General features: G+C 48.4%; 1 protein-coding gene across 2 annotated transcripts in view; it reads right to left on the reverse strand.

The window, feature by feature from the left end:
• Window positions 1–20,786: 20,786 nt before the first annotated feature.
• WFDC1 (WAP four-disulfide core domain 1) overlaps window positions 20,787–26,289 on the reverse strand; it is a 32,311-nt gene continuing 26,808 nt past the window's right edge. For both annotated transcript variants that reach the window (XM_010355634.2, XM_010355631.2), the window contains 3 exons: window positions 24,792–24,833; window positions 23,611–23,684; window positions 20,787–21,309 (listed from right to left, as the gene is read on the reverse strand). In XM_010355634.2, coding sequence (XP_010353936.1) covers window positions 23,626–23,684; window positions 24,792–24,833 — 101 coding nt within the window. In that variant the 3' untranslated portion in view covers window positions 20,787–21,309; window positions 23,611–23,625. The remainder of the gene's footprint in view (window positions 21,310–23,610; window positions 23,685–24,791; window positions 24,834–26,289) is intronic.

Raw genomic sequence — 26,289 nt, forward strand, 5'->3', positions numbered from 1 at the left:
CCTACCTCAAGTGATCCATCGGCCTCAGCCTTGCAAAGTGCAGGGATTATGGGCATGAGCCCCTGCGCTGGTCAGGAGGCAGTCCTCTGCAAGGAGAGGTGAATGGGTGCGGAGTGGAGGGGGTGCCTGGCTCATCTGCCGCCCTGGGCTTTACATTTTTACACTGGGCTTTTACAAAACATCGCACATCCCATATTCCATTTGGGGGTGAGCCTGCTTTGCCCACTTCTTTGCAGAATGTAAGTCGTGAGCTCTGAAGACTGGCCTTTCTTTTCTCTCTGCACTGATTCCTGTGCTGCTGCTGCTGCTGCTGCTGCCGCCGCTGCTGCTGCTGCAAGAAATCTCAGATCAGAAGAAAATGTTGCTGCTGCTTGTAAAGCTGCAGAGAGAGACAGAGGTTCTATCCTATACCCTGAAACTGTCCTTGCCACGGTTATGATTTTTACCTTGTTAAATGTAAAATCAAACAGTCATAGGGAACACCCCAAACAAAGGTGGAGCTTAACGAACCCTGGAAGCCAGCAGCCAGGACAGAGAGGAACTTTGCCCCCATCCCTGCGAGCTCCCCGCAGGCCCTCTCCCTGCAGGCCCTCTCCCTGCCCCGCAGTCTGCACCCTCCTCCGAACATGGCCATTCTCCTGACTTTGACATTCACATGCTCATCCCTTCCTTGCCTGCCCACACACTCTAGTTTGGTTGTGCCTGTTTTGTGAATTTGCCATGTCCGCTATGTGTCTTAAGCCTATAGGTTTCCCATCTGTCTTAGTTTCTGTTGCTGCTGTAACAGATTATTACAAATTTACTGGCTTAAAACAACACAAGTTGGTTGTCTTACAGTTTCGGAGGTCAGATGTCCAAAGTCAACATGCAAGCTGTGTCAGCAGGGCTGTGTTCCTTCTGGAAACTTGTAGGGGGCGGGATCTGTTTTCTTGTCTTTTTCTGCTTCTAGAAGCTGCCTGTGATACTTGGCTCATGGCCCCTTCCTCCATCTTCAAATCTCTCTTCCTCCCTCTCTCCCTCCCCGAATCTTTCTGAGCTCTGTTTCCATCATCCCCTCGCCTCTCTGACTCTAACCGCCCACCCCACCAACCCCCCTTGTAAGGATCCTTGTGATGCTATTGGACCCACCTGGCTAATCCAGGTGACTCTCTCCATCTCAGGATCCTCAACCCAATCACACCTGTGAACTGTGAAGCTCCTTCTGCCATGCCGCGGACACATTCACAGGTGCTGGAGATTAGGACGTGGACATCTTTTGGGAGCCATTATTCTGTCTAACACATCATCCATCTTTCTTGCTTACAGTTTATCTGTGGAGGAATCCTGGCCATTTGACCTGCACACTCCTAGAGTCTGGATTTTTTTTTTCTTTTTTTGAGACAGAGTTTCAGTCTGTTGCCCAGCTGGAGTGTAGTGGTGTGATCACTACTCACCACAACCTCTGCCTACCAAATAGCTGGGATTCCAGGTGTGCGCCACCATGCCTGGCTGATTTTGTATTTTAAGTAGAGATGGGATTTCTCCATGTTGGTCAGGCTGGTCTCGAACTCCCAACTTCAGGTGGTCTGCCCGCCTTGGCTTCCCAAAGTGCTGGGATTACAGGCGTGAGCCACTGTACCCAGCCACAGTCTGGATTTTGCTGGTTGCACGCTCCCAGTGCCTTTCCGTGTATCCCTTTGTCCTCACTATTCCCTGCAAATTGGGATCCAGAGGGTTGCCCAGCCTCTGGATGGATGGCTTTGGTTCTGTGCTCCTGCATCAGGAGGCTCAGGATGCCTGGAGAGCGTCTCTTTTTGTCATGTACTTGTTGTTGCTCAAAGCCTAGATTCACTAATTCATTGGGGATTGCAAAACCGTACTGCTCCATCATTGCTTTTAAATTTATCGATTGGAATACTTCTATAAAGAAAGGCATTTCTTCATTCGCAATTTTGTTACCGATTGGTACAGGAAAGGAAGAAGACTTGCTGGATTCCTTCCCTTTATTAGCTACTTTTCAAGATAACGTGTTGGTTTCTCATCATTCCCTGAAAGTGATCAGATAGTTTTTAAATATTTTATTTTTTTCTTTTTTTGATCACATGTACATATGCAAGTTTTAAAAATACATTTGTGAACTTGTGAGTTTAAACATAGGTGCATTTCTATCCGTTGCAGGTATTATTCATATTGAGGCTAACATTGTCACACCGCTTTGGCTGGTGGGAATGTCTTTGGATTGGCCCTGAGTTCTTTGGCATAATTCTAGAAGTCATTGACAGCTCCCTTGCTATTTGGTGTCATAAGATAATCCAGCCTTGTCTTGTACACTGGCCGGCACCTTCCCAGTCCTGGAGTCAGCTATTTCTCCAAGACACCGTGCTTTAAAATTTTAGTGTTTCAAATGAGAAACGGCATTTCAAGACCATAATTTGTGTGTTAGGCTACTGAGGCAACTACTTTTTCTAGGCCTTTTCAATGGTCAGGGCTAGCTGATATAAATATAAAATAAAAAAATTTTTAAATAAAATATCTTGGCCGAGTGCAGTGGCTTACACCCGTAATCCTAGGAAGCCAGGGCGGGAGGATCACTGGAGCCCAGGAATTCAAGACCACCCTGGGCAAAATACCGAGACCCCTGTCTCTACAAAACATAAGAAAATTAGCCATGCATGGTGATATGCACCTGTAGTCCCAGATGCTTGGCAGGCTGAGGCAGGAGGATCGCTTGAGCCTGGGGGTTCGAGGCTGCAGTGAGCGTTCCTTATGCCACTGTACTCCAGCCTGAGCGACAGAGTGAGACCTTGTCTCAAACAAACCAACCTCCTGAGGTCATATCATGAACCTCTGAAATGTCTGCATTTGGATCAGCCGTCTCATTTCATAACTCGTTGCCTTATTGAGTTGGAATTTCTGTCCTTCCCAAGGTGTAAAGCCTATGTGTTTTCTTTGCTAAGACAGACAACTGGGGAGCTTTCAGTGTCTCCCTCATGCATGGGTATCTATGCATGGGATAAAGACAAGGTGTCTATCCCTCTGCTAGACAGAGTTTGAGAGCCCATGTCCTTTTTGTTTATTTATTTTTTATTTTGAGACAGAGTCTTGCTCTGTTCCCCAGGCTGGGGTGCAGTGGTGCGGTCTGGGCTCGCTGCAACCTCCACTTCCTGGGTTCAAGCAATTCTCCTGTCTCAGCCTCCCAAGTAGCTGGGATTACAGGTGTGTGCCATCATGCCTGGCTAATTTTTTGTTGTTGTTAGTAGAGACAGGGTTTCACCATATTGGCCTGGCTGGTCTCAAATGCCTGACCGCAGGTGATCCACCCACCTTGGCCTCCCAAAGTGCTGGGATTACAGGCTTGAGCCACCGTGCCCGGCCTTGAGCCCCTCTTTAATCCTGCACTCGCCAAGGCTGCAAAGGAAGCCCCCAATCTCCTTCTGTTCTCTCCTGGCCCCTCCCTCACACAACAGACTCCTAGTGACTTGCTGTGATCTGACTCCCGGGTCCTATGGCAGCCTAGAGATCCGGCCATCTCCATTTTGGTAACAGACATCCCCGTTTTGGTAAGAACAGCACATCTTTGCCTTAACGCCTTAATGCACACTTTCTATGCACTAGGAACCATTCTAAGCAGTTCCTATACCTTAGCTGGTTTGCTCCTCACGAGCAGCGTGTGAAGCAAGTGCTATTATTTGCACACAGTTTATGAAAGAGGAGACCAAGGCACAGGGGTCACCTGGGGAATGAGAAGAAGAGTCGGGTCTTACTCGCTGACAGTGAGCTCCAGGGTCAGTGCATCTAACCAGAGGACAAGACTGCTCAGGACTAGTCCTCAGCATCCTTTGAAGAAGAAGCCAGAACATGCATAAAGAATAAACTGACTGAGGCCGGTCATAGTGGCTCATGCCTATAATCTCAGCACTTTAGGAGGCTGAGGTGAGCAGATCACTTGGAGTCAGGAGTTCGAGACCAGCCTGGCCAACATGGCAAAACCCCATCTCTACTAAAACTACAAAAATTAGCCGGGTGTGTTGGTGAGCTTGTAATCCCAGCTACTCGGGAGGCTGAGACATGAGAATAGCTTGAACCCAGGAGGCGGAGGTTGCAGTGAGCCAAGATCGCATGACTGCACTCCAGCCTGGGTGGCAGAGTGAGATTCTGTCTCAAAAAAAAAAAAAAAAAAAAAAAAAGAATACCCTGAATGCAAGAGTGGAACCATCTCTTTGTGCCACCTGTTTCTCTCTAGAGCAGCAGTTCTTGAATTGGGGTTGGCATCAGGATCACCTGGAGGGTGAGTTAAAACACAGATCGCCGTAACCTGTCATGAGATTGGGAAAAACAGAGAAACAAATGAGGATTGCCAGGTCCACGGCTGGAGCGTCTGGCTTAGCGGATCTGGAATGCGCATGAGAATCTGCCTTTCTAATGCAGTCTCCAGTGACGTGGATTCTGCTGGATCTAGGAACCTCACTTTGGGAACTGCTGCTCTTGTAATTTTTTTTTGAAACAGGGTCTTGTTGTGTTGCCCAGGCTGGAGTGCAGTGGCACCATCACAGCCCATTGCAGCCTCCACCTCCCGGGCTCAAGCAATCCTCCCACTTCAGCCTCCCAAATAGCTGGGACTGCAAGCAAGCACCACCAGGCCAGGCTAATTTTTAAATTTAATTTTAAATTTCACGTAGATAATAGGGTCTCCCTCTGTTGCCCAGGCTGGTCTTGAGCTCAAGCAATCATTCCACTTTGGTCTCCTAAAGTGCTGGGAGAGCAGGTGTGAGCCACCGCGTCTGGCCTTTTGTGAACTTTTGACCATCGAGGGAGACTAGGACTAGGCTGGTACTGCCCTGGTCCCTCCTAGGATACAAGGTGTGGTGGTCTCAGCTGGAACTGCCCAAACCAAGTGGTCCTGTGACGATGACCTCGTGGTTATGTTAAGAAAGATAAACGAATATATCATCCTCATGTGTTCAAGGTGCATTCTGGGCCCACCACAATAGCTCACGCCTATAATCCCAGCACTTTGGGAGGCCAAGGCGGGTGGATTGCCTGAGTTCAGGAGTTTGAGACCAGCCTGAGCAACATGGTAAAAACTTGTCTCTACTAAAAATACAAAAAATTAGCTGAGCATGGCGGCGTGAACTTGTAATCGCAGCTATTCAGGAGGCTGAGACAGAAGAATCACTTGAACCTGGAAGGCAGAGGTGGCAGTAAGCCAAGATCGCGCCACTGCACTCCAGCCTGGGTGACAGAGCGAGACTCCGTCTCAAAACAAAAAAGGATGCATTCTGAAGCATTTACAGGAGACATAGGTGATATCTGAGATTTGCTTTAAAATATTCCAGCTCCTGTCCCTGCAAAAAGTTGAGGGTGAAACAATGGCAACTGTTGAGAAGTGCAAAGCCACCCATTACACTGTTTTTGATGCATTGTTTATTTTTAAAGTGTTAATAATAAGCCTTACTTCATGTAGAAACAAAATGTTCTGGCTCCCTCGTTTAGTAACTGTCTGACCTAGAGTAAGATGCTGACTTATTAGGATATTGAAGCCTTGGTTCTTTCTCCCGTCCAATGGGGATACTGGCATCTTCCCAGTTGGGCTGATTGTTGAGGAGATCACGGATGCTGAGTGGCACTCAGCTTGGTGGGCAATTAATGAAGCTGTAATTACCCGAATTTGCTCCTTGCTCACACATTCTGCAGTCCCCACCTGGCCAGGGCAGGCCCTCCTGTGCCCAATGGGTAGGGGTGCTGCCCATTTCAAGGCATCTGCTCAACGGGTTCCTGGGTTGAGTGTGGAGCTTGCCAGAAACCTGTCCATCTGGGAGCAGGAGGTGCGGGTATGGGATGCACGACAGAAGGCCTCTTGGCCTGCACAGCCAGGAGGTTCTGACTAGGAGCTCCCGCGGCTGCCCCACACCGAGGCTAAGGCCTGCTGGGTTTTTCTTTACGTGGTGACGGGGTCTGGGGCAGGAATTCCCTGGCATCCAGATTAGTGAGGTTTCCAACAGAGTTCACGGGGCTCTTGGCCTGCTAAACTGTATCAGTCGAAGTGCTTTTTGAGTGTTGGTTCGGTTTGGTTTTGGTTGCAAATAACAGAAATCCATGTGTGCTAGCCTAAGCCAGAGTCAGAGGTGCTTGCTACCAGGACCATGGACTCATTGCCTGGAACCCAAGTTCGAAGAGGGCAGCCCCGTCGCCTAACAACTGGAAGCGAATCCTAGAAAACTATCACGGTGGCTGGGACACCAAAGAAAACGGAGAAGGTGGCTTTTCTTTCTCTGTCTCTCTCCTCTCCCCCACTCCCTATCTGTGGGTCTCTTTCTCTCTCCTCTTCCTCCTCCTTTCTTGGCTTCTCTGTCTCTTTCTCTCTCCCCCTCCTCCTCACCTCAAAGATTAAAGGCAGGAGCTCCAAGTTCCATCCTCTCTGTTCAGACAGCCACTAGGTTAGGACTAAGGTTTGCCCAGTGTTTTCCAAGTACCAAGCGTACAGCAGGAAGTATCACCATCAGGAGTTCACTTAGTTCCACCACAGGCTGGGAGGAAAGTGCTGGTTTCATCTTTCTCACTTCCAGAGAAGGAAATGAAAGCAACACAGAGAGGTTCACAGAGAGGTGGTGCAAGAAGCTGCCTGAGCCCATGCCACTGAGTGCCTCAGTCCGGAGCCAGGCTCTAAATCAGTTGCCCTGTGCGTCACCCTCCAGCATCAAAGACTCAAGAGAAGGCCAGGTACCCAGTCCCGAAAGCCTTGCTCCCTTCCTTTCTCCTGGCTAACCCACCTCTGCCTGCCACAGACACCCAGAACCCTGCTGCCTCCATCTTCCCATTCATGCAGTTGGATGAGGCCTGAGCTCCAATGCCACGCCTGCCATTTCTCTAAGGATCCACTCTTGGGTCAGTGACTTTGCCTCCCTGGGCCTCAGAGTCTCCATTTGTGAATGGGGCCATAATTCTGACCTCTCAGGGATGTAGGGAGAGTCAAGTGACATAATGACCCAGGTAAAACTTTCAGCATCTCCACATCATTTTCAGGGTTGAGAAAAGAAAAATGGCTTGGTGTAGTCTGAGCTTCGTGGGGTGCGCAGAATTCATCAGGACTGGAAAGACCACAATGTGGGGCCTGAGTTATGCCCCTGCCCTCAGGCCTAGGGCCAGTTACGGGCATTTCGTTCCTGACTTGCTGCCTCACCGTCTATCTTCATGTTCCGGGAATTTCTGACACAAAGAACAATGCCTAGCGAAGCAACAGATTCTGTTATTTTCATATAAATTCTTGGTAAACAGCTTGGGAACTGCCTCTCCTTTTTCCCTTTAAAAACCTACTTGTAGCTGCTGCTGAGTGGAGTGTCTATTCAGAGCAGCTTGAATCCATGCTCTCAGGTTGGAATCCTCATGCTTGGCCCAAATAAACTCTTCACTTAGTTTAACTAAGTAATTAAGTTAATTTTGCCTCTGTCATTTTCCCTTAGATCAACAGGGTCAAGTTGAAACTCAGTGTGTGAACCCTCTGGCATCGGCTTAGCTTTCCAGCCCTACATCCTCTCGCTCTCGGGTGCCCCCTTGCCCTGGCCTCGCCCACCTGCTCGGAGGTCCTTGAACTTCTCTGCCCTGTGCCTTTGCCAATGCTCTTCCCTCTGTCTGGAATGCCTTTTCTCCTCTTCCCTCTCCTGACCTAGCCACTTGCTCCCTGGAGCTGGTTCAATGGTGTCTCCCCAGAATGTCCATGTCCTCACCCCTGAAGGTGCAGATGTGACATTATTTGGAAACAGGGTTTTTTGCAGATGGGATGAAGTTAAAGGTCTTGAGCTGAGATTATCCTGGACTTAGGAGGGCCCTAAGTCCAATGACAGGTGTCCATCAAAGAGAAGAAATCCCAGAGGGAAATCTGGGACACAGAGACAGAGGCGAAGGCCACAGGAAGACGCTGCAGAGATGGGAGGGGCACATCCTCAAGGCCGGGAGCACCGAAGTGGCGGGCTGCCATCGGAAGCCGGGAGAGAGGCACCGGGCAGATTCTCTCTCGAAGCCCAGAGAGAGGCACAGGGTGGATTCTCCCTCAGAGCCTCCGGAAGGACCCAGCCGTGCAGACACCTTGGTTTTGGCTTTCTGGCCTCCAGAACTGTGTGAATGCATGGTTGTTGTTTCAGATCACTTGGTGTGTGGGCATTTGTTGCAGCAGCCACAGAAACTCATACTCAGAAACTTCGCTCAGACATTGCCTCCTCTGGGAAGCCCTCCCTGACTTCTCACCTCGACTGGACGCCCAGAGCCCAGTATGACCTTCTCCTACCTCTTACTTCAGTGGCCATGATCAGCGACGCACCTGTGTGGCTCCACTCCAGAATGTAAACTGAAGGGCAGGACTCCCTAACGGCTTAGGTTACAGCAGCCTCTCCCAGAGAAGTCCACAGTCTAACAGGTCTCACAGCTGTCAACAAAACATGGTTCTGTAATGGTGGAACTTCAGGCAGCTCACAGGGGCCTGCGGGAAGGATGTTTTGGCGGCCGGGCTCCTTCTCACCCAGGCTCCTACTCCAGGTGTCAGCTCGGGAAGAACCTCTGTGGGGGCTGTAAGATCAGATTTGTCCTAAAAGACAGTCACCTGAAATGGATCCACCCGCCTTCTCTTTGGACCAACTTACTGATCTCTATGAGAATGTTCTAGAAAAAAGGCTCAGGGTGCAAGCTTATACTGGCAACTCAGATGGAAAGCAACCCAGGAAGGAATGTGGCCACATCTGAATAACCAAGGTCCAAAGGGATTATTATTATTATTATTATTCTGAGACAGGGTCTTCCTTTGCTGTCCAGGCTGGAGTGCTGTGGCACAATCATGGCTCACTGCAGCCTCGACCTCCTGGGCTCAAGTGACCCTCCCACTTCAGCCTCCTGTGCTGGGACCTGAAGTTGTGCACCACCATGCCGAATTTTTTTTTTTTTTTTTTTAAGAGACAAAGTCTCACTTTATTGCCCAGGCTGGCCTTGAACTCCTGGGCTCAAGCAATCCTTCCACCTCGGCCTCCCAAAGTGCTGGGATTATAGGCATGAGCCATCATGCCCGGCCCAAAGGGATGATTTGGTTAAGTTTGCCCTTATGGAAAAAGCTGCTTTCAGGGGACTTGGATGGCATGGGGAGGTTTGTCTCCAGCAGGCCTGGAGTGGCCCACAGGCTTGCCCACTAATTTCCAGCGTCCTGGTGCCCTGTCTTGCAGTGGGGACCCAAAACACCCAGGGTCCCATCCCGCAGCCATGCTTTGAGACCCTGTTTGCTGTCAGGAGGGACAAAGTCCTCTCAGGCCCTGCCCACCCCTGCCCCCTGTGGCTGTGGAACTGTCCCCAGGTGGTTAGAGAGGTGGCTGCAAGGGAGAAGTTGCTTCCTCAATATAGGAGAACTTGTGCCGCAAGAGAGAAAACTCCAGACAGAGATTCAGAGAAGTGGGGCCGGCCTCCTTCTGTTCCCGGAAGAGTGGGAGAATGAGAAGTGGGGCTCTGATGTCCCAAAACCTGCCCCGCCAGTTTCCAGCTGTGAAGCCGTAGGGAGATTGCCACATACTCCCATCTTCCTCATACTCCATCCACACATGGGTAAGAAAACCACCTAGTGAGGAGGAGGCGACAGTGCAGTCAGGATCTTTGGGTGGTGATGGTTGCTCTTGCAGCAAGATGGCAGAGCTACACACACATGCAAACACACATACACGCACACACGCGCCCATGCAGAACGGGACACAAATGAGTATGCTCACGCACACACGCGCCCATGCAGAACGGGACACAGATGAGTATGCTCCATGGAGAGTGCCAGCGTCACCTTCCCGGTTTTGATGTCATGTCATAGCCGTGTGAGATGTTACCATGGGGGAGGAGGGGTGGAGGGATCAGGACCTCCCTGTATATTTCTTTGCATGTCTTGTAAATGTATCAGAATTTCAAAGCAAGGAGTTTTCTTAAAAAATTTTTTTAAAGAAAAAAATCCAGCCAAATGAACTTAGTATAAAATATAATTTGACTTTGACAATTAATGGCAATAAAAGGGAACAAATTTGTTTGTCTTTCAGAACCAGGTCTTGAACCCCATCAGCCCAGGACCACAGCACCTCACCACTCCTGCACACGGCCCATCCTGCAGCCCTATCTGCCCCACCTGGTTCCAGCTGGGTTTCTGTCATCATCACCAAAGTGCGGGGATCATCCAGCCCCTCAGGGCCCTTGAGTCCCTAGCTGGGGTCTTCAGTGACCCTGCTGCGTTTCTTTGCCTCCCAGCCTTGTAAGTTTCCTGACCGTTTTCACACCCTCATCTCATCTGGTCCTATGGAAGGCACGGCAGATGTTACACCCATTTCAAAGCAGTGGAAACTGAGGCTCAGGGTGGCTAAACCCTTTGTCCAGGGATACGCAGCTAAGGACCAGCAGGGCCACCACGGAAGTCAGCTCCAGTCCAGAGCGCTCCAACATCCTCAGGCAGCGGGGTGTCTGCTCAGATTTCAGCTAAGGAGAGAGACACTGTCACCTGTCTCCAAAACAATCAGCTCCAAGGGAGGCTTTCAAGGGGAAACTGTATTTGGTTCAAGGCCAAAAAAATACACCTGCTTCCCAGACGGGCCGGGCACACAGCAGCTGCCTGTGATCACTTATCCATCTGTGTCTCTCCTCCCAGGCAGGAAAGAAGCAGGAAAGGCCAGGGAGGAGGGAAGGGAGGCTGTTTAGTCATCCCAGGGGCAGTGTGATGAAGGGGAGAGTCCCTGGGAATCAGCAGGCCATGGTTCAAATCCCTGCTTCTCCATGTACCGTGTCCCTCTAGACTATAGGCACCGTGCAGCTGGGACTGTTTCTAGGCTGTTCCAGGCTGAAACAGTGACAGACAGCAGATACCACAACTCATGTGCAACTTTATACACAATTAAAAGAAAAAGCACCACTAACCAGGCTGTTATTATAATGCTTTCACCTTAAAAAATTAACTCTAATTTTTTTTTTAATTTAAAATTTTTGTGGGTACATGCGGAAACAAAATGAGTTCACTGTAGGGGTATGGATTTGTGTCTGGGTTCTCCATTCTGTTCCATTGGGCTATGTGTCTATTTTTATGCCTGTACCTTGTTGTTTTGGTTACTATAGCTCTGTAGTATGATACGAAGTCAGGTAAAGTGGTTCTTGCAGTTTTTTTCTTTTTGCTCAGGATGGCTTTGGCTATTCTGGGTCTTTTGTGGTTCCATATAATTTTAGGATTTTTTTTAATTTCTATGAGGAATGTCGTTGGTATGTTGATAGGGATTGCATAAATCTCTAGATTGCTTTGGATACTATGGACATTTTAACATTGACTCTTCCAATCCACAAACATGGAATATCTTTCCCTTTTGGTGGGTCCTCTTCAACTTCTTGCATCAGTGATTTACAGTTTTCATCGTCGAGCTCTTTCACTTTTTTGGTTAATTTCTAGGTTTTTTGTTTGTTTGTTTGCTTGTTTGTTCGTTTGTTTTTTGAGATGGAGTCTAGCTCTGTCCTCCAGGCTGGAGTGCAGTGGCGTGATCTCAGCTCACTGCGACCTCTGCCTCCCAGGTTCAAGCAATTCTCCTGCCTCAGCTTCCTGAGTAGCTAGGATTACAGGCATGCACCACCACACCAGGCTAATTTTGGTATTTTTAGTAGAGACAGGGTTTCACCATGTGGCCAGACTGGTCTTAAACTCCTGACCTCATGATCCACCCACCTTGGCCTCCCAAAGTGCTGGGATTACAGGTGTGAGCCACTATGCCTGGCCTATTCCAAGGTATTTAATTTTAGCTGTTGTAAGCGGGATTACTTTCCTGATTTCTTTTTCAGATTGTTCATTTTGGTGTATAGAAATACTACTGATTTTAGGCCAGGCACAGTGGCTCACACCTATAATCCTAGCACTTTGGAAGGTCGAGGCAGGCGGATTACCTGAATTCAGGATTTCGCAACCCATCTGGGCAACATGATGAAACCCTGTCTCTACTAAAATACAAACAAAAAAAATCAGCCGGGCATGGCAGTGTGTGCCTGTAGTCCCAGCTATTCAGAAGGCTGAGGTAGAAGAATTGCTTGAACCTGGGAGGTGGAGGTTGCGGTGAGCCGAGATGGTGCCACTGTACTCAGCCTGGCAACAGAGGGAGACTCCGTCTCAGAAAAAAAAAAAAAAAAAAAAAAGAAAACTACTGATTTTTGAAAGTTGATTTTGTATCCTGAAACGTTACTGAATTTATGTATCAATTCTAATGGTTTTTTGGTGGAGTCTTTAGGCTTTTCCAAATATAAGATCATATCATTTGCAAAAAAGTATAATTTGACTTCTTTCCAGTTTGGGTGCGCTTTTTCTCTCTTGTCTGATTGCTCTAGCTAGAACTTTCAGAACTATGTTGAATAGCAGTGGTGAAAGTGGACATCTTCATCATGTTCCAGATCTTTGAGGAAAGGCTTTCAGTTTTTCCCCATTTGGTGACACTAGCTATGGGTCTGTCATGCACGACTTTTATTATGTTGAGATATGTTTCTTCTATACCCAGTTTTTTGAGGGTTTTTATTATGAAAAGATGTTGAGTTATATCAGATGTTTTTCAGCATCAATGGAAATGATCATATGGTTTTTGTCCTTCATTCTGTTGATATGATGTATCACATTAATTGATTTGAGTATGTTGAACCACCCTTGCATCCCTGGGGTAAATCCCACTTGGTCATGATGAACGATCTTTTTAATATGCTGTTCAGTTTCCTAGTATTTTGTTGAGGATTTTTTCATCAATATTTATCAGAGATAATGGCCTAGAGTTTTCTTTTTCTTTTCTTTTCTTTTCTTTTCTTTTCTTTTCTTTCTTTCTTTCTTTCTCTTTCTTTCTTTCTTTCTTTCTTTCTTTCTTTCTTTCTTTCTTTCTTTCTTTCTTTCTTTCTTTCTTTCTTTTTTGATGTGTCTATGTCTGTTTTTGATATCAAGGTTTTGTAGAATGAATTTGGAAGTATTCCTTTCTCTATTTTTCACAATGGTTTGAGTAGGATTGGAATTAGTTCTTCTTTAAAAGTTTGGTAGAATTCAGCACTGAAGCCATCAGGTCCTGAGCTTTTCCTAACTGGGAGACTTTTTATTATGACTTCAATCCTGTTACTTGTTATTGGCCTGTTCAGGTTTTGGATTTCTTTCTTTTATTTTTCTTTGAGACAGAGTCTCACTCCATCACCCAGGCTGGAGTACAGTGGTACAACCTTGGCTCACTGCAACCTCCACCTTCCGGGTTCAAGCAATTCTCATGTCTCAGCCTCCTGAGTAGCTGGGATTATAGGCACCCGCCATCATACCCAGCTGATTTTTGTATTTTTGTAGAGACAGGGTTTCACCATGTTGGCCAGGCTGGTTTTGAACTTGTGACCTCAGATGATCTGCCTGCCTTGGCCTCCCAAAGTGCTGGAATTATAGGTGTAAACCACCGTGCCCAGCCTAATTTTTGTATTTTTAATAAAGATAGGGTTTTACCATGTTGGCCAGGCTGGTCTGAAACTCCTGACCTCAAGTAATCTATCTGTCTTGGTCTCCCAAAGTGCCAGGATTACATGCATTAGCCACTGCACCCGGCCAGGTTTTGGATTTTTTTGTGGTTCAATCTTTTTTTTTTTTTTAAACAGAGTCTTGCTCTGTTGCCCAGGCTGGAGTGCAATGGCATGATCTCGGCTCACTGCAACCTCCACATCGCGGTTCAAGCAATTCTTGTGCCTCAGCCTTTTGAGTAGCTGGGATGACAGGCACACGCTACCATGCCTGGCTAATTTTGGTATCTTTTGTAGAGATGGGGTTTCACAATATTGCCCAGGCTGGTCTTGAACTCCTGACCTCAGGTGATCCACCCATCTTGGCCTCCCAAAGTGCTGGAATTACAGGCATGAGCCACCACACCCAACTCATGGTTCAATCTTGGTAGGTTCTGTGTGTGCAGGAATTTATCCATTTCCTCTAGATTTTCCAATTTGTTGGCATCCAGTTGCTCACAGAAGCTACTAATGATTCTTGGAATTTCTGCAGTACCAGTTGAATGCCTCCTTTTAAATCTTTCATTTTATTTATTTGGGTCTTCTACTTGTTTTCTTAGTCTGGCTAAAGGCTTGTCAATTTTATTTGTCTTTTCAAAAAACAAATTTTTGCTTTGTTGATCTTTTGTATTGGTTTTGTTCATTTCAAATTCATTTGTTTCTGTTCTGACTTTTATGATATCTTTTCTTCCACTAATTTTGGGTTTGATTTGCTCTTGTTTTTCTAGTTCTTGAAGATGCATCGCTATTTATTTGAAGTTTTTATTATTTTTTGATGCAGGCACTTACCTCCTCTTCAAGGCCAATAACTCTTAGATTTGCCCTTTTGCGACTATTATTGAGATCCTGTAGGCCACGCTTCATTCTTTTTTTATTATTTCTTCTTCTTCTGACCGTGTATTTTCAAATAGCCTGTCTCTACGCTCACTAATTCTTTCTTTTGCTCGATCAGTTCTGTTACTAAGAGACTCTGATGCATTCTTCAGTATGTCAATCGCATTTTTCAACTCTAGAATTTCTGCTTGATTCTTTTTCATCATTTCAATCTCTATGTTAAACTTATCTGAGATAATTCTGAATTCCTTATCTGCGTTATCTTGAATTTCTTTGAACTTCCTCAACACAGCTATTTTGAATTCTCTGTCTGAAAGAGATCACCTACCTCTATTTATCCAGAATTGATCCCTTGTGGCTGATGTATGGTGAGGTGCCAGAATTAGTCCCTCATGCCTTATTATGGTTCATTTGGTGAGGTCATGTTTTCCTGGATGGTGTTGATTCTTGTAGAAGTTTGTTGGTGTCTGGGCATTGGAGAATTAGGTATTTATTACGGTCTTCACAGTCTGGATTTGTTTGTACCTGTCCTTCTTCCTCTTCCTTTTTTTTTTTTTTTTTTTTTTTTTTTTTGAGATAGGGTCTTACTCTGTTGCCCAGGCTGGAGTACAGTGGTGTGATCACAGCTCACTGCAGCCTTGACCTCAGGGATCAAGCCATCCTCCCACCTCAGCCTCCCAAGTAGCTGGGACTACAGGTGCATGTCACCACGCCCGACTACTTTTTGTATGTTTGGTAGAGACAGGTTTTTGCCATGTTGCCAAGGCTGGTTTCGAACTCTTGGGCTCAAGCAATCTGCCTGCCTTGGCCTCCCAAAGTGTTAGGATTACAGGTGTGAGCCACTGGACCTGGGCTGCCTGTCCTTCTTGGGAAGACTTTCCAGGTATTTGAAGGGACTTAGGGCCACAAACTCAATGACACTGTGGTTCTTGCAGACTCATAGAAGTATCACCTTGGTGGTCTTGGATAAGAACTGGAAGAATTATCTGGATTACCAGGCAGCAATCCTTATTCTTTTATCTTTCTTTCTCCCAAACAAATGGAGTCTCTCTGTCTGTGCTGAGCCACCTGGAACTGGGATTGGGGGAATAAGCATCCCTGTAGCCACCACCACTGGGACTGCACTGGTTCAGACCTGAAGCCAGTACAGCACTGGGTCTTGCCCAGGGCCCACTGTAACCACTACCTGGCTAGCACCTATGTTCACTGAAGGCCCTAGGGCTCTATGATCAGCAGGTGGTGAATCCAGCAAGGTTTGTGTCTCTCCCTTCAGGGCAATGAGTTCCCTCAGGCCCTGGATAGGCCCAGAGATGCTGCCTGGGAGGCAGAAATTACAGTCTTAGACATCTACCTGATGATCTATTCTGCTGTGGCTAAACTGACACTCAAATCACAAGACAATGTCCTTCCTGCTCTTTCCTCCCCTTTCCATAGGCAAAGGAGCCTCTGCCTGTGGCCACTATCATCACTGGCCCGTGGTCAGGGGTTCTGCCAGGCCATTGCTGGTGTTCACTTAAAGCCCAAGGGCTCTTCCATCAGCTTGTAATGAATGCTGCCAGGCCTGGGACTCACCCTCCAGGGCATTGGGCTCCCCTCTGGCCCAGGGCAGCTCCAGAAATGCTGTCTAAGAGCCTAGGCCTGGACTCAAAGACCCTAAGGGCCTGCTTGCTGCTCTACCCCACTGTGGCCAAATGTGCAAGACAAAGTCCCCGTTACTTTTCCTTCCACTTTTCTCAAGCAGAAGGGGTCTCTCCCTATAGACAAAGTCCCCGTTACTTTTCCTTCCACTTTTCTCAAGCAGAAGGGGTCTCTCCCTATAGCCACCATAGCTGGGAATGTACTGGGTCACACCTGACACGAGCACATCTCAGGGCCCAAGGCCTGTGGCATATTACCTGGGTATCACTGTTGGTTATTCAGGGTCTAAGAGCTCTTTAGTGAGCAGGTGATGAATCCTGCTGGGACTAGGTCCTTCCCTTCAAGGGAGTGGGTTCCTTTCTAGCCCAGGGTGTACCTAGAAATGTCACTCATGAGCTAGGGCCTGCAATGGGGACCTCATGACTCTGCCCAGTACCCTCTCCAACTGTGGTTGAGCTGGAATCCAAGATGCAACGTAATGTCCTCTTTAGTTTTAACTCTCCTCTCCCCAAGCAGAAGGAAGGAGTCACTTTCATTGCTGCCAACTGTGCTGCCTGGAGTTGGAGGAGGGGTGGTTCAAGCAGTCCCTTAGCCTCAAAGCCTGGTGTCGCCCTAGGTCATGTGCCCCACAGGTCCTCTGGCTCTAAGCCCAGCCTAGTACTACGAGTTGCCTAGGAATTAAGTCCTTGTGTCCCAGACAGCTTTTCAAGTTTACCTAGTACCTCAAAGCACTTTAGTCCATGGTGGCAGGGCTTGCTGAGAAACTCAAGTTCTGACCCCTGGGATGGGTGAGTCCCCTCTGCCTAGTGTTGGCCCGAATGCGCCCTCTGTGCCTGGGCACTGGCTAAAGCCACCACGGCCTTGCTCTCTGCTGTGACAGGACAGCACTGAGTTTAATGTGAAGCCTCCTAGTCGCTGCAGTCCTCCTCTCCCAAGTGCACAGATTTCCCCATGCCTCGTGGCTGCTGCTGAGGGATGAAGGAGGGGTGGCACTGGCCATTCAAGACTGTCTTTCCTAGCCTCTTCCATGCCTGTTTCTGCAACATGAAGTGAAAACCAGGTGCTGTGATTGCTCACCTGAGTTTTTGTTCTGGTAGTGGTGCTTTCTGTGTGTCGTCAGTTGCTAAAGTTTGGTGTTCCCACAGGGGAGATGGATGGAGTGGGCTTTTACGTGGCCATCTTGCCCTTTCCCTTTTGATTTCAAGGTCATTAAAGGCCTCTCTTAGACTTAAACCTATGTCCGTATAATGATCCGCCTGTCTCGGCCTCCCACAGTGCTGGGATTACAGGTGTGGGCCACCGCGCCTGGCCTCATCATGCATCATTCTTATGTGTGCATCAAATAAAAAATATAAGTGCAATAAATGAGATAAGGTATTTCGTAGGACATCTTTCTGAGAGCATTGGTGATGCAGAATTTGTGGTTCCTCTGTTGTTTCTGGAAGTTGGGTGCTGACACGCAACCTACATGTTTTGATATTCATATGTACAGGCAATGATGCCTCCATTGTGTCTGGGCCTGGAGGACAGTGGCCATAAGACAAGCCACAATTTCAGGAATGTCAAAAGGTGAAAAAAAAATGGTGCCTCAGATTTGATTCAAGAAAAGGTGGTTGATGCCTGGGAATATTACTTGATAGAATGAGTGCATGAGTCAGTGCATAAACAAGTGATGAGTGAGCGGAAAAGTTAATTACTCTGAGCCTAAGGGAAAGTGCCCCGGGAGAACCTGCTGATGGACGAAATGATGCAAAGCAGTCGAGCTTCATTATTTTGGGCTTAAACCAGAAGTTCTCACTGGGTAACTGTACCCCATGGGACTTTGGCAAAATCACATTTTTGGTGGTCCCAGCTTGGGGGAGGGTGCTTCTGGCATCTAGTGGGTAGAGGCTGGTGTGCTGCTCAATATCCTACACTGCACAGAGCAGCCCCCACCACAAAGAATGATCCTGCACAAAATACCAATAGTGACAAGGTTGAGAACCTCTGCCTTGAGCCAAACGGACAGCAGTTCCCCTTGAAATGCACATGTTCCCAGATGTGTTCAGATATTATGACCAACTAGCACATCTCCACCTCCAGGATGTCTTCCCTGATTGCTCCCTTCCCTGCCTCCTGCCTAGGCTTAGCATCCCTCACTGGGCTCCCTCGGCACCTCCGGCCCCTGCTCCCATCTGTGCCTTCCCCACCCTGGATCATAACTCTCTTATTTCTCTGACTCCCTCAGGGACTGTGGGCTCCTTGAGAGCAGAAAGCAGGTCTTACTTTTCACCACATGGCAGTATACGACCACCTTCGGCCTTGGTATTTGCATCTTGACAGTTCAGTCCCATTCATATGATCTTGATTAAGTTCACAGTAATAATTACAATGAGGTTGGAGTTCTCACTGACACTTTAGAAATGTGGACCCTGAGGCTGGGGCATGTTCAGTAACCTGTGAGGGCCGCCCAGCTGGTGCTGGGGACTCAACACAAAGTAGGACCAGCCTGTCTAGACTTGGGCATCAGCAGCTCTGGGCTCAAAGCCCAGCTCTGTCATTTGCTTTCTTTTTGATTCTAGGCAACTTGCTTAACTTCCCTGAGGCTGAATTTCCACAGCTGGAAAATGCAGATGTTCATACTCTTTTCATGAGGTTTTGTGAGTATTAAGAGAACTAGTGTGTATTGTGCCAGGCTAATGATAATAATTATAACCACCCCTGTGTGCTGAGCACTTACTATATAGCATCTCACACAATAGCTACAGGAACTCTCAAAGGCAGCTATTTTTATTACACCCAGTTCAGAGAAGAGGAGACTGAGGCTCTGAGAGGGCAAGTGCCTTGCCCGGGATTGGAACTCAGGCTGAACAGGCTCCAGTGTCTCCACCCCATCTAGTGAGCAGCCCTCCAGGGAGTAGGGATGAGCTCAGCTCAGTCCCTTCAATCCAGAGTCCTCTGCAGGATGGCACACTGTCTACACCTTCTACACCTCAGTGGCGGGAGGGAGACAGCTTTGACAGGCCAGGCTAGCAGAAGAGCAGGGTGTCTGGAGCCTGAGTGTAGAGTGGGACTGCCTGCTTGGAATCCTGGCTTTGGCTCTTACTGACTTCACAGCTTTGGGTGGGTCCTTTCAGATGTCCAAGATCCACGGTTTCCTCATCTGAGAGATGCACAGACATTGCCGGGCCCCCTGGAGTCTCTGCTGGTTGTAATTATTCGCTTCCACTGTATGTGGCTAGCTGGGGGTGGACAGTCCCTTAGGGCCTCTGTCCTCAGCTCTGGTGAGCCCTGGGGACTTCAGCCAACCCCAGGCCAGTAACAGCAAGCCATCTAGCACAGTTGGGGCACCCATGATTTAATGGGTGACCCTGGCTGTGACCCCCGGCTTACCCCACAGAGCTCATGTGCCAAAATTTCATGAAGGGACTCAAGCCTGAAATCCACATAAACCTCACCCTCCAAAATGGAGATTGTATTTGTCTCCTTGTGTTGTATTTGTTGAACTTGCTACTCTTGGGGGATGTCATCTTGCTTTTCCATCCAAGGAAAAGTCAAAACCTCTCCTGGCCGTATGACAAATGCCCCCTTTATACGGCTTTTACACGAGTCACTTGAACACACACATACCAAAAGCAAGAAGAAAATAATTCTTGAATAATATGAATGCCCTGATGCTCAGAAATGACAAAGACACAAAGGCTGTTAGTCACCCATCTCCACCTGAAACTGGATTTGGAGTGTTTCGAAGAGAATGTGGATTTAATGGGGAGAGAGTGTGAGTGGCGGTGCACGGGCTGTGAGTGGCGGTGCACGGGCTGTGAGTGGGGGTGCACGGGCTGTGAGTGGGGGTACACGGGCTGTGAGTGGCGGTGCACGGGCTGTGAGTGGCGGTGCACGGGCTGTGAGTGGGGGTGCACGGGCTGTGAGTGGCGGTGCACGGGCTGTGAGTGGGGGTGCACGGGCAGGTCTTTTCAAATGCAGACACTTGGGTGTTGTCTCCACACCAGTGCATTTTAGAATTGAAAAGGTTGAATCCTGTCAAATAATTGATTAGTACCAATTTCCATGAGGTTGTTTTGAACAGAGTGGGTTGTTGGTTGAATTTAATCATTTCTCACACGAGCCTGTGTATATGTGTGTGTGTACATTCTGTGCAGACACCATTGGAATCTGGATTGTGGAACAGATTCCCCAGGGGCTCTGCCCATGTCCCCGTGGGTGCCTTTGTACCTCTCCCTCCTTGGCAGCAGGTGGGCTGCCTCCTCCCTTAGGGGAGCCTCGCCACTCACCGATGGGTGCTGGAAGCGTTCCGCATACTCGGGTTCCGCTGTCCAGCCCCAGTGGGGCCGACTCCACCGTGTGGCTCAGGGCTACTGACATCATTTGCAAAATGAACAAGCAGGCCCCTTATTCAACAATGACTAAGAGTTTTTAAATGGTGACAGCAGATCACTAAACCAAGCATAGGGTCCTTCTGAATGACAGCACAGGCTGCACAGCCCTGGAGACAGCCCTGCTGGGACTCAGGCTTCCTCCACAACCCCCAGAGGGATTGCAGCAAAGGTGCCCTCGTCCCCTCTCCCCCGTCTGACTGTCTCCTCCCGTTCCACGTCCCCACTCTCGTGCCGGTTTTTCCCAGGAACCTCCCTAACGAATCACTTTCAACAAATCCCCCTCCCAGGGTCTGCTTCAGGGGCTCTATGTTAACACAGGGTTCCAGGAGCAGAGCCCAGCTGACACGTCATCCCAGTGATACCCAGCTGCTTCCCGCCCCTGAATTAAACAGTGACAAAGTATCACAAAACATCAGAGACTCAGCATCTTATTTGGTTGTTTTTATTGTTCTGTGGCCTCCTCCCATCTGCTAACATTTAGGCCTCAGCACATCAGGTGGCTAGAACTAGGCATCACACATTAGTAGGCAAGTTCATTTCCATTTCCTGATGGATGAATTTATTCTGGGAACATCTGAGATGGGTACATACCTCCCAGAGCCAGACTTGGGAGAAATCTGTCAAAAATATCAAGACGCTGAGCCTTGTCTTAGAAAGGGGCTTCAGAAATGCTTGCATGGGCAGTGGCTTCTTCCCAGGGCAGAGGTCTTGTGGAGTTGCAGGGCCTTGCTCCCAGGATGGTAAAACAGGGACCCAGAGCTGTTAAGCGGCTCCCACAAAGTCGCCCAACCAGGCTGGGCCAAACTGGGATTGACGGCTAGGTGTCCCGTCTCTAAGCATCTCTGGGGTCTTGCTCTGCTGAGCTGCATGTGAACTTTGAGGGTCAAACTGCTTTTCCCAACTGTTTCCAAGGCTTAGCAGAAAGTGGAGGAGTGTTCTTGCAACCCAGCTGGAAAGGGAGTAACAAGGATCAGGGTGAGCCGCTGCAGGGCAGACCGCAGAGTCACAAATCTTTCATCTCCCTGCCACCACCGCCACCACCAGACACACCAGGAAGATGCCCCTTTCTGAGAAGACCCAGTTCTGAACTCACTGTGACATCTTACGGCATCATCTTGTTTAGTTCCTAACTCCTCCCTTACCATCAGTCCCATTTTGTAGATGAGGAAGCTGAGGCTTGGAGAGCTGGAATTATTTCCTGAAGGTCACACAGTGGTGGAGCAGGAATTGAAATCCAGGCCTAGCTTTCTCCAAAGGCTGTACTTTTTTTTTCTTGGGACAGAGTCTCACTCTGTCACCCAGGCTGGAGTGCAATGGTGCAGACATGGCTCACTGCAGCCTTAACCTCCCTGGGCTCAGGTGATCCTCCCACCACAGCCTCCCAAGTAGCTGGGACCACAGGTGTGCGCCACCATGCCTGGGCAATTTTGTATTTTTTGTAGAGATAGGGTTTCACCATGCTGGCCAGACCAGGCTGGGCTTGAACTCCTGGGATCATACCATACGTCTGCCTTGGCCTCCCAAAATGTTGGGATTACAGGCAGGAGCAGCTGCGCCCAGCCAAAAGCCTCAGCTTCTAAACCATCCTAAACTGCCTCTCAAGGCCTCTTCCTCATCCACTGGCCTCCTCCTTCCCTGTTAGAAGCTCAGTCCTCAGTTGCATCTGACCTACTCCAGGGACGGCTCCTGTCAGCAGCAGGTAATAGACAAGCTGGCGTCAGTCCCTACGGGCTGCAGATTTTCCGGGAGGCCTCTGGAATCTGAAATCTGACATTTGCTTTTCAATGACGTCCTGGGAGGCTGTCACCTGCTTTTAGGGGCTCCTTTTTGCCCTCTGTGGCTATCCAGCATTCACAGGGGCTGGGTTTAGGGGCTGGATTTTCAGGTTTAGGGCTGCAACTCCAAAGTCCTTTGCATGCACCTGCACCTCACCTTTGAGGGCACCTGAGAGCAAGCCTGTGCCTCCCCTGCGCCTCCTCTGGAGTCAGCCTGCCTGCCACCTTCCTGTCTCTACCCCAGTGGCCTTCTTTTGGCTCCCCGAAGCCAGCGTCCCTCCCGCCTTGGTACTTTCACTCTTCCAACTCCCTCCACCTGGGCACCTGTCCTCCTCAGGCAGCACCTTCTCACCTGGGATCTTGGCTCAGACTTCAAACACCACAGGGCCTTCCCTGCCCCCAAATGAAGCAGCCCCTGCCCCAGGCTCTGCCCCTGCCCAGGGACTCTGCCCCACATTGCCTGTTCACTTCTTCACCACACCTGCCTTTCTATTGATTGATCTGTTGGCTTGTGTAGCCTTCCCCCACCAGGATGTGGCCTCCCTGAGAGCAGGGGCTCTGTGCGATTTGTTCACCATGCCACCCTGGCATGAACTACCGCTGAGCAACCAAGAGGCTGGAACCATGACCATCAGATAGTTGGCACCCAACAGAATTGTTTGACAGAAGTGAGAAGAGATAGACAAGGCTTCCTGGAGACATCAAGGCAAAGGAATGGAAAGGAAAGTTGTGACCTAGTCTGGTCTTGGGTTTTAATTCAGAGGGATACAGAATTGCTCCCGCTTCTGATCACACACAAAGTTCTCCTATGTTCCTGCCTTGAAATTGCAGTAGGTCCTCATTCAACATCATGGAGAGCTTATTGGAAACTGCAACTTCAAGCAAAATGACTTACCATATAACGAAAACAATTTTACCATAAGCTAATGGAGATAAACAAGACTTAAGGCCAGGCAGCACCTTGGGAGGTCAAAGTGGGAGGATTGCCTCAGGCCAGGAGTTCAAGACCAGCTTGAGTAACAGTGAGAACTCATCTCTACAAAAAATACAAAAAAAAAAAAAAAAAAAAAAAATTCACCAGGCGCGGTGGTGTATGTCTGTAGTCCCAGCTCCTGGGACTGAGGCTGAGGCGGGAGGATGGCTTGAGCCCAGGAGTCTGAGGCTGCAGTGAACAATGATTGTGCCAGTGCACTCCAGCCTGGGTGACAGAGTGAGACCCCATCTCTTAAAAAAATAAACGAGTTAAGCTTCTACAGCATACAGTGCATACAGTACGTCGTTGCATTTAAAGTCAGTTTCCAAGAACCTATTGAGGATGCTAGGTGAGGACTTACTGCAGAAGGGAATTTCAAATTGTACCAGTAGGGAAAACGATACTCTCACCCTCCTGCTGCTCAACCTGGTGGTGAAAGCTGCCAGGACACCTGGTTGCCCACATTTACCCTGGCCACCAATCTTGGTCTCCTCCCACTCACCTGCCTGCTGTTGCTTTATTGAAAGTGCCTCTGTTGTCCCCTTCCAGGTTCTGCCACATTCTTTGAGTCACCTTCTGTGAAAAGAACACAGCTCTGTTGGGGCAGATGTATCTATTCCTGCTCTAATGCCCCGAGTGGCTCACCAGCGACTGGCAAATGAAGCCTGGTGACCTGGCCCTCTCCTCCCTCCCCCAGCTGAGGTCACTCAGTCCCCACCTGCGGTGCCTCCTCTCCCTCCCCAGGCCCCCCAGCTGGTGTCACCAGCTCTGTCTATGTTTCTGGGCTCACTTCCCACCACCTCCATGGCTCACCACACACTCCAGCTTTGGGGATGGCCAAATTGCTTCCAACCTCAAGAGCTTCACACACGCCATTCTGCCGCCCACTATTTCTTATTCTTTAGGCTAAGCTTTCATGTCCCCTCCTTGGGAAGTCTTTCCTCACAACCTGGTCTAAGGTGTCTTCATGGCATCCAGCATGTGATGTCAGGAAGGATTATCACTATTAGACTGTAGAGGAATGAATGGATGAAAGAGCAGGTAGATAGATGAAAGAATAGATGGATATGTGAATGGATGAGTGAGTGGATGGATGGATGAATGGGTGGGCGGATGGATGGATGGATGGTGGGTAGATAGGTGGGTAGATGGCTGGAGGGATGACTGGATGGAGGAAAGAATAGATGGAGAAATGGATGGATGGATGGATGGATGGATGATTAGATGGATGGATGGATGGATGGATGGATGGATGGATGGATGGATGGTGGGTAGACAGGTGGGTAGATGGCTGGAAGGATGACTGGATGGAGGAAAGAATAGATGGAGAGACGATGGATGGATGGATGGATGGATGGATGGATGGATGATTAGATGGATGAATAGAAGAGTGGTATTAGCTATGCTTTCCAGTTCTCTGAATGAAAGTAGCAGAGGCTTAAATATGAGCAGTCCGAGGCTCTGCTCTTCAGCACGAGGTCATGTTTACTACGAGTCCCTCTGTGACCCACACCTCCTTGCCCACCATCAGACCACAGCTCTATTTTATTTCTTAAACCCAGGTCCTACTTTGTTCCCTATATCTCAGCCCTGGGCTTTTATTTTTTTTCTTCACATAAGAAACGTTTATGGCCTTTTTTTTTTTTTGTGCCCTCTGCAAAAAAGAACAGTTTCTTCTTTTACCTGGATATTCTTTGTAAAGTTTGTGTCGTAGGATTCGACCATCTGGAAAACAAGTGAGAGAAAAAAGCTTCTTTTAGGAGTTTAGAAGGCCAAAGCTGTTTTCATAATAATACTGAGGAATTACTGGTGTTTTTCACTCTCACCATCTCACTAGTGTACAGTGGAATCAGAGGCTACATGAGCATTTTTAATGTCTCAGCTCTAGTTTCTAATATGATAATATCCAGAGCCATCCACCCATAAAGGAAAGCCCTGTGAGATCTCCTTAACATCTTTGAGGGTAAAGCAGTCTTGAGAGCAAAAAGTTTCAGAACTACTGTCTTTGTTTTTTGTGTTTTTCTTTTAGACGAAGTCTCACTCTGTTGCCCAGGCTGGAGTGCAGTGGCATGATCTCAGCTCACTGCAACCTCTGCCTCCCGGGTTCAAGCGATTCTCCTGCTTCAGCCTCCCGAGTAGCTGGGATTACAGGCCTGTGCCACCACGCCCAGCCAATTTTGTATTTTTAGTAGAGATGGGGTTTTGCCATGTTGGCCAGGCTAGTCTTGAACTGCGGACATCAGGTGATCCACCCGCCTCAGCCTCCCAAAGTGCTGGGATTATAGGCGTGAGCTGCCGGGCCCGGCCAAAACCACTGTCTTAACAGATGAACTGGAAGCCAAATTTCAACACCCTGTTGAGTAAATGTCATTACAAAATATGTTCACGGGGGAAGAGATGGCACTCTTTTGAGTCTGTCCAAGAGAAACTCTGATGTCATTACTGCAAATGACAAAGTAGCTTGAGTATGAATCCTCACTCATCCTCTGAGCCTCAGTTTCCTCACCTAAAAATAGGCATAAAATTAGTACCTCTTAAAGTTATTGTGAGAATTAAAAGAAACAATTTCATTTAAAACGTATCTATGTAGTATTAGGAGGAGCCATGTGAAAATGCTATCATTGTGCGTAAAAAGTGGTCAACTGCTGACAATTTCATACATGTCCCATGACTAGCCGTGAGTCCCCACTCCATAACTCCCACTGTTGTATATCACTGGCCTCTACCCCTTCCTCGGCCCCCACCCCATGGTAGCAGGAAAGCATTCCACAGGAATGTGACCAGGACAGGTGGATGTTTGAATGTGGCAGTCTCTCCCCAATTTAGCTCACTTCTCCATCCTGGTGATCAGCGCTGCCTTCTCTGCTGTAAGGTCAATCAAGCACATATGCGCAGTAGCCAGACATTTTCTTTTTCTTTTGTTTTGTGGCCATACTAAAAGTCATCAGGATGTTTGGGACCAGCAGGGACATTGATTGGTCAAGGTGCTAACGCTCCATGGAACCACTCGGTGGGTCAGTACCTGCTGATCAAAAACTGCAGCAATAACTATTTTCCAAAGCAAATGGCTAGGGTTTTTGCAGGCTGGGGGAGCTCCCGGAAACTTTCCTGCTCCCCCTTTACCTGGGGATGAATTCTGGCCCATAACACCACAAGGAGACAGAAGTAAATGGGGACCCTG

The sequence above is a fragment of the Rhinopithecus roxellana genome, chromosome 20, assembly GCF_007565055.1.
Source record: "Rhinopithecus roxellana isolate Shanxi Qingling chromosome 20, ASM756505v1, whole genome shotgun sequence".
Classification (NCBI taxonomy): Eukaryota; Metazoa; Chordata; class Mammalia; order Primates; family Cercopithecidae; genus Rhinopithecus; species Rhinopithecus roxellana.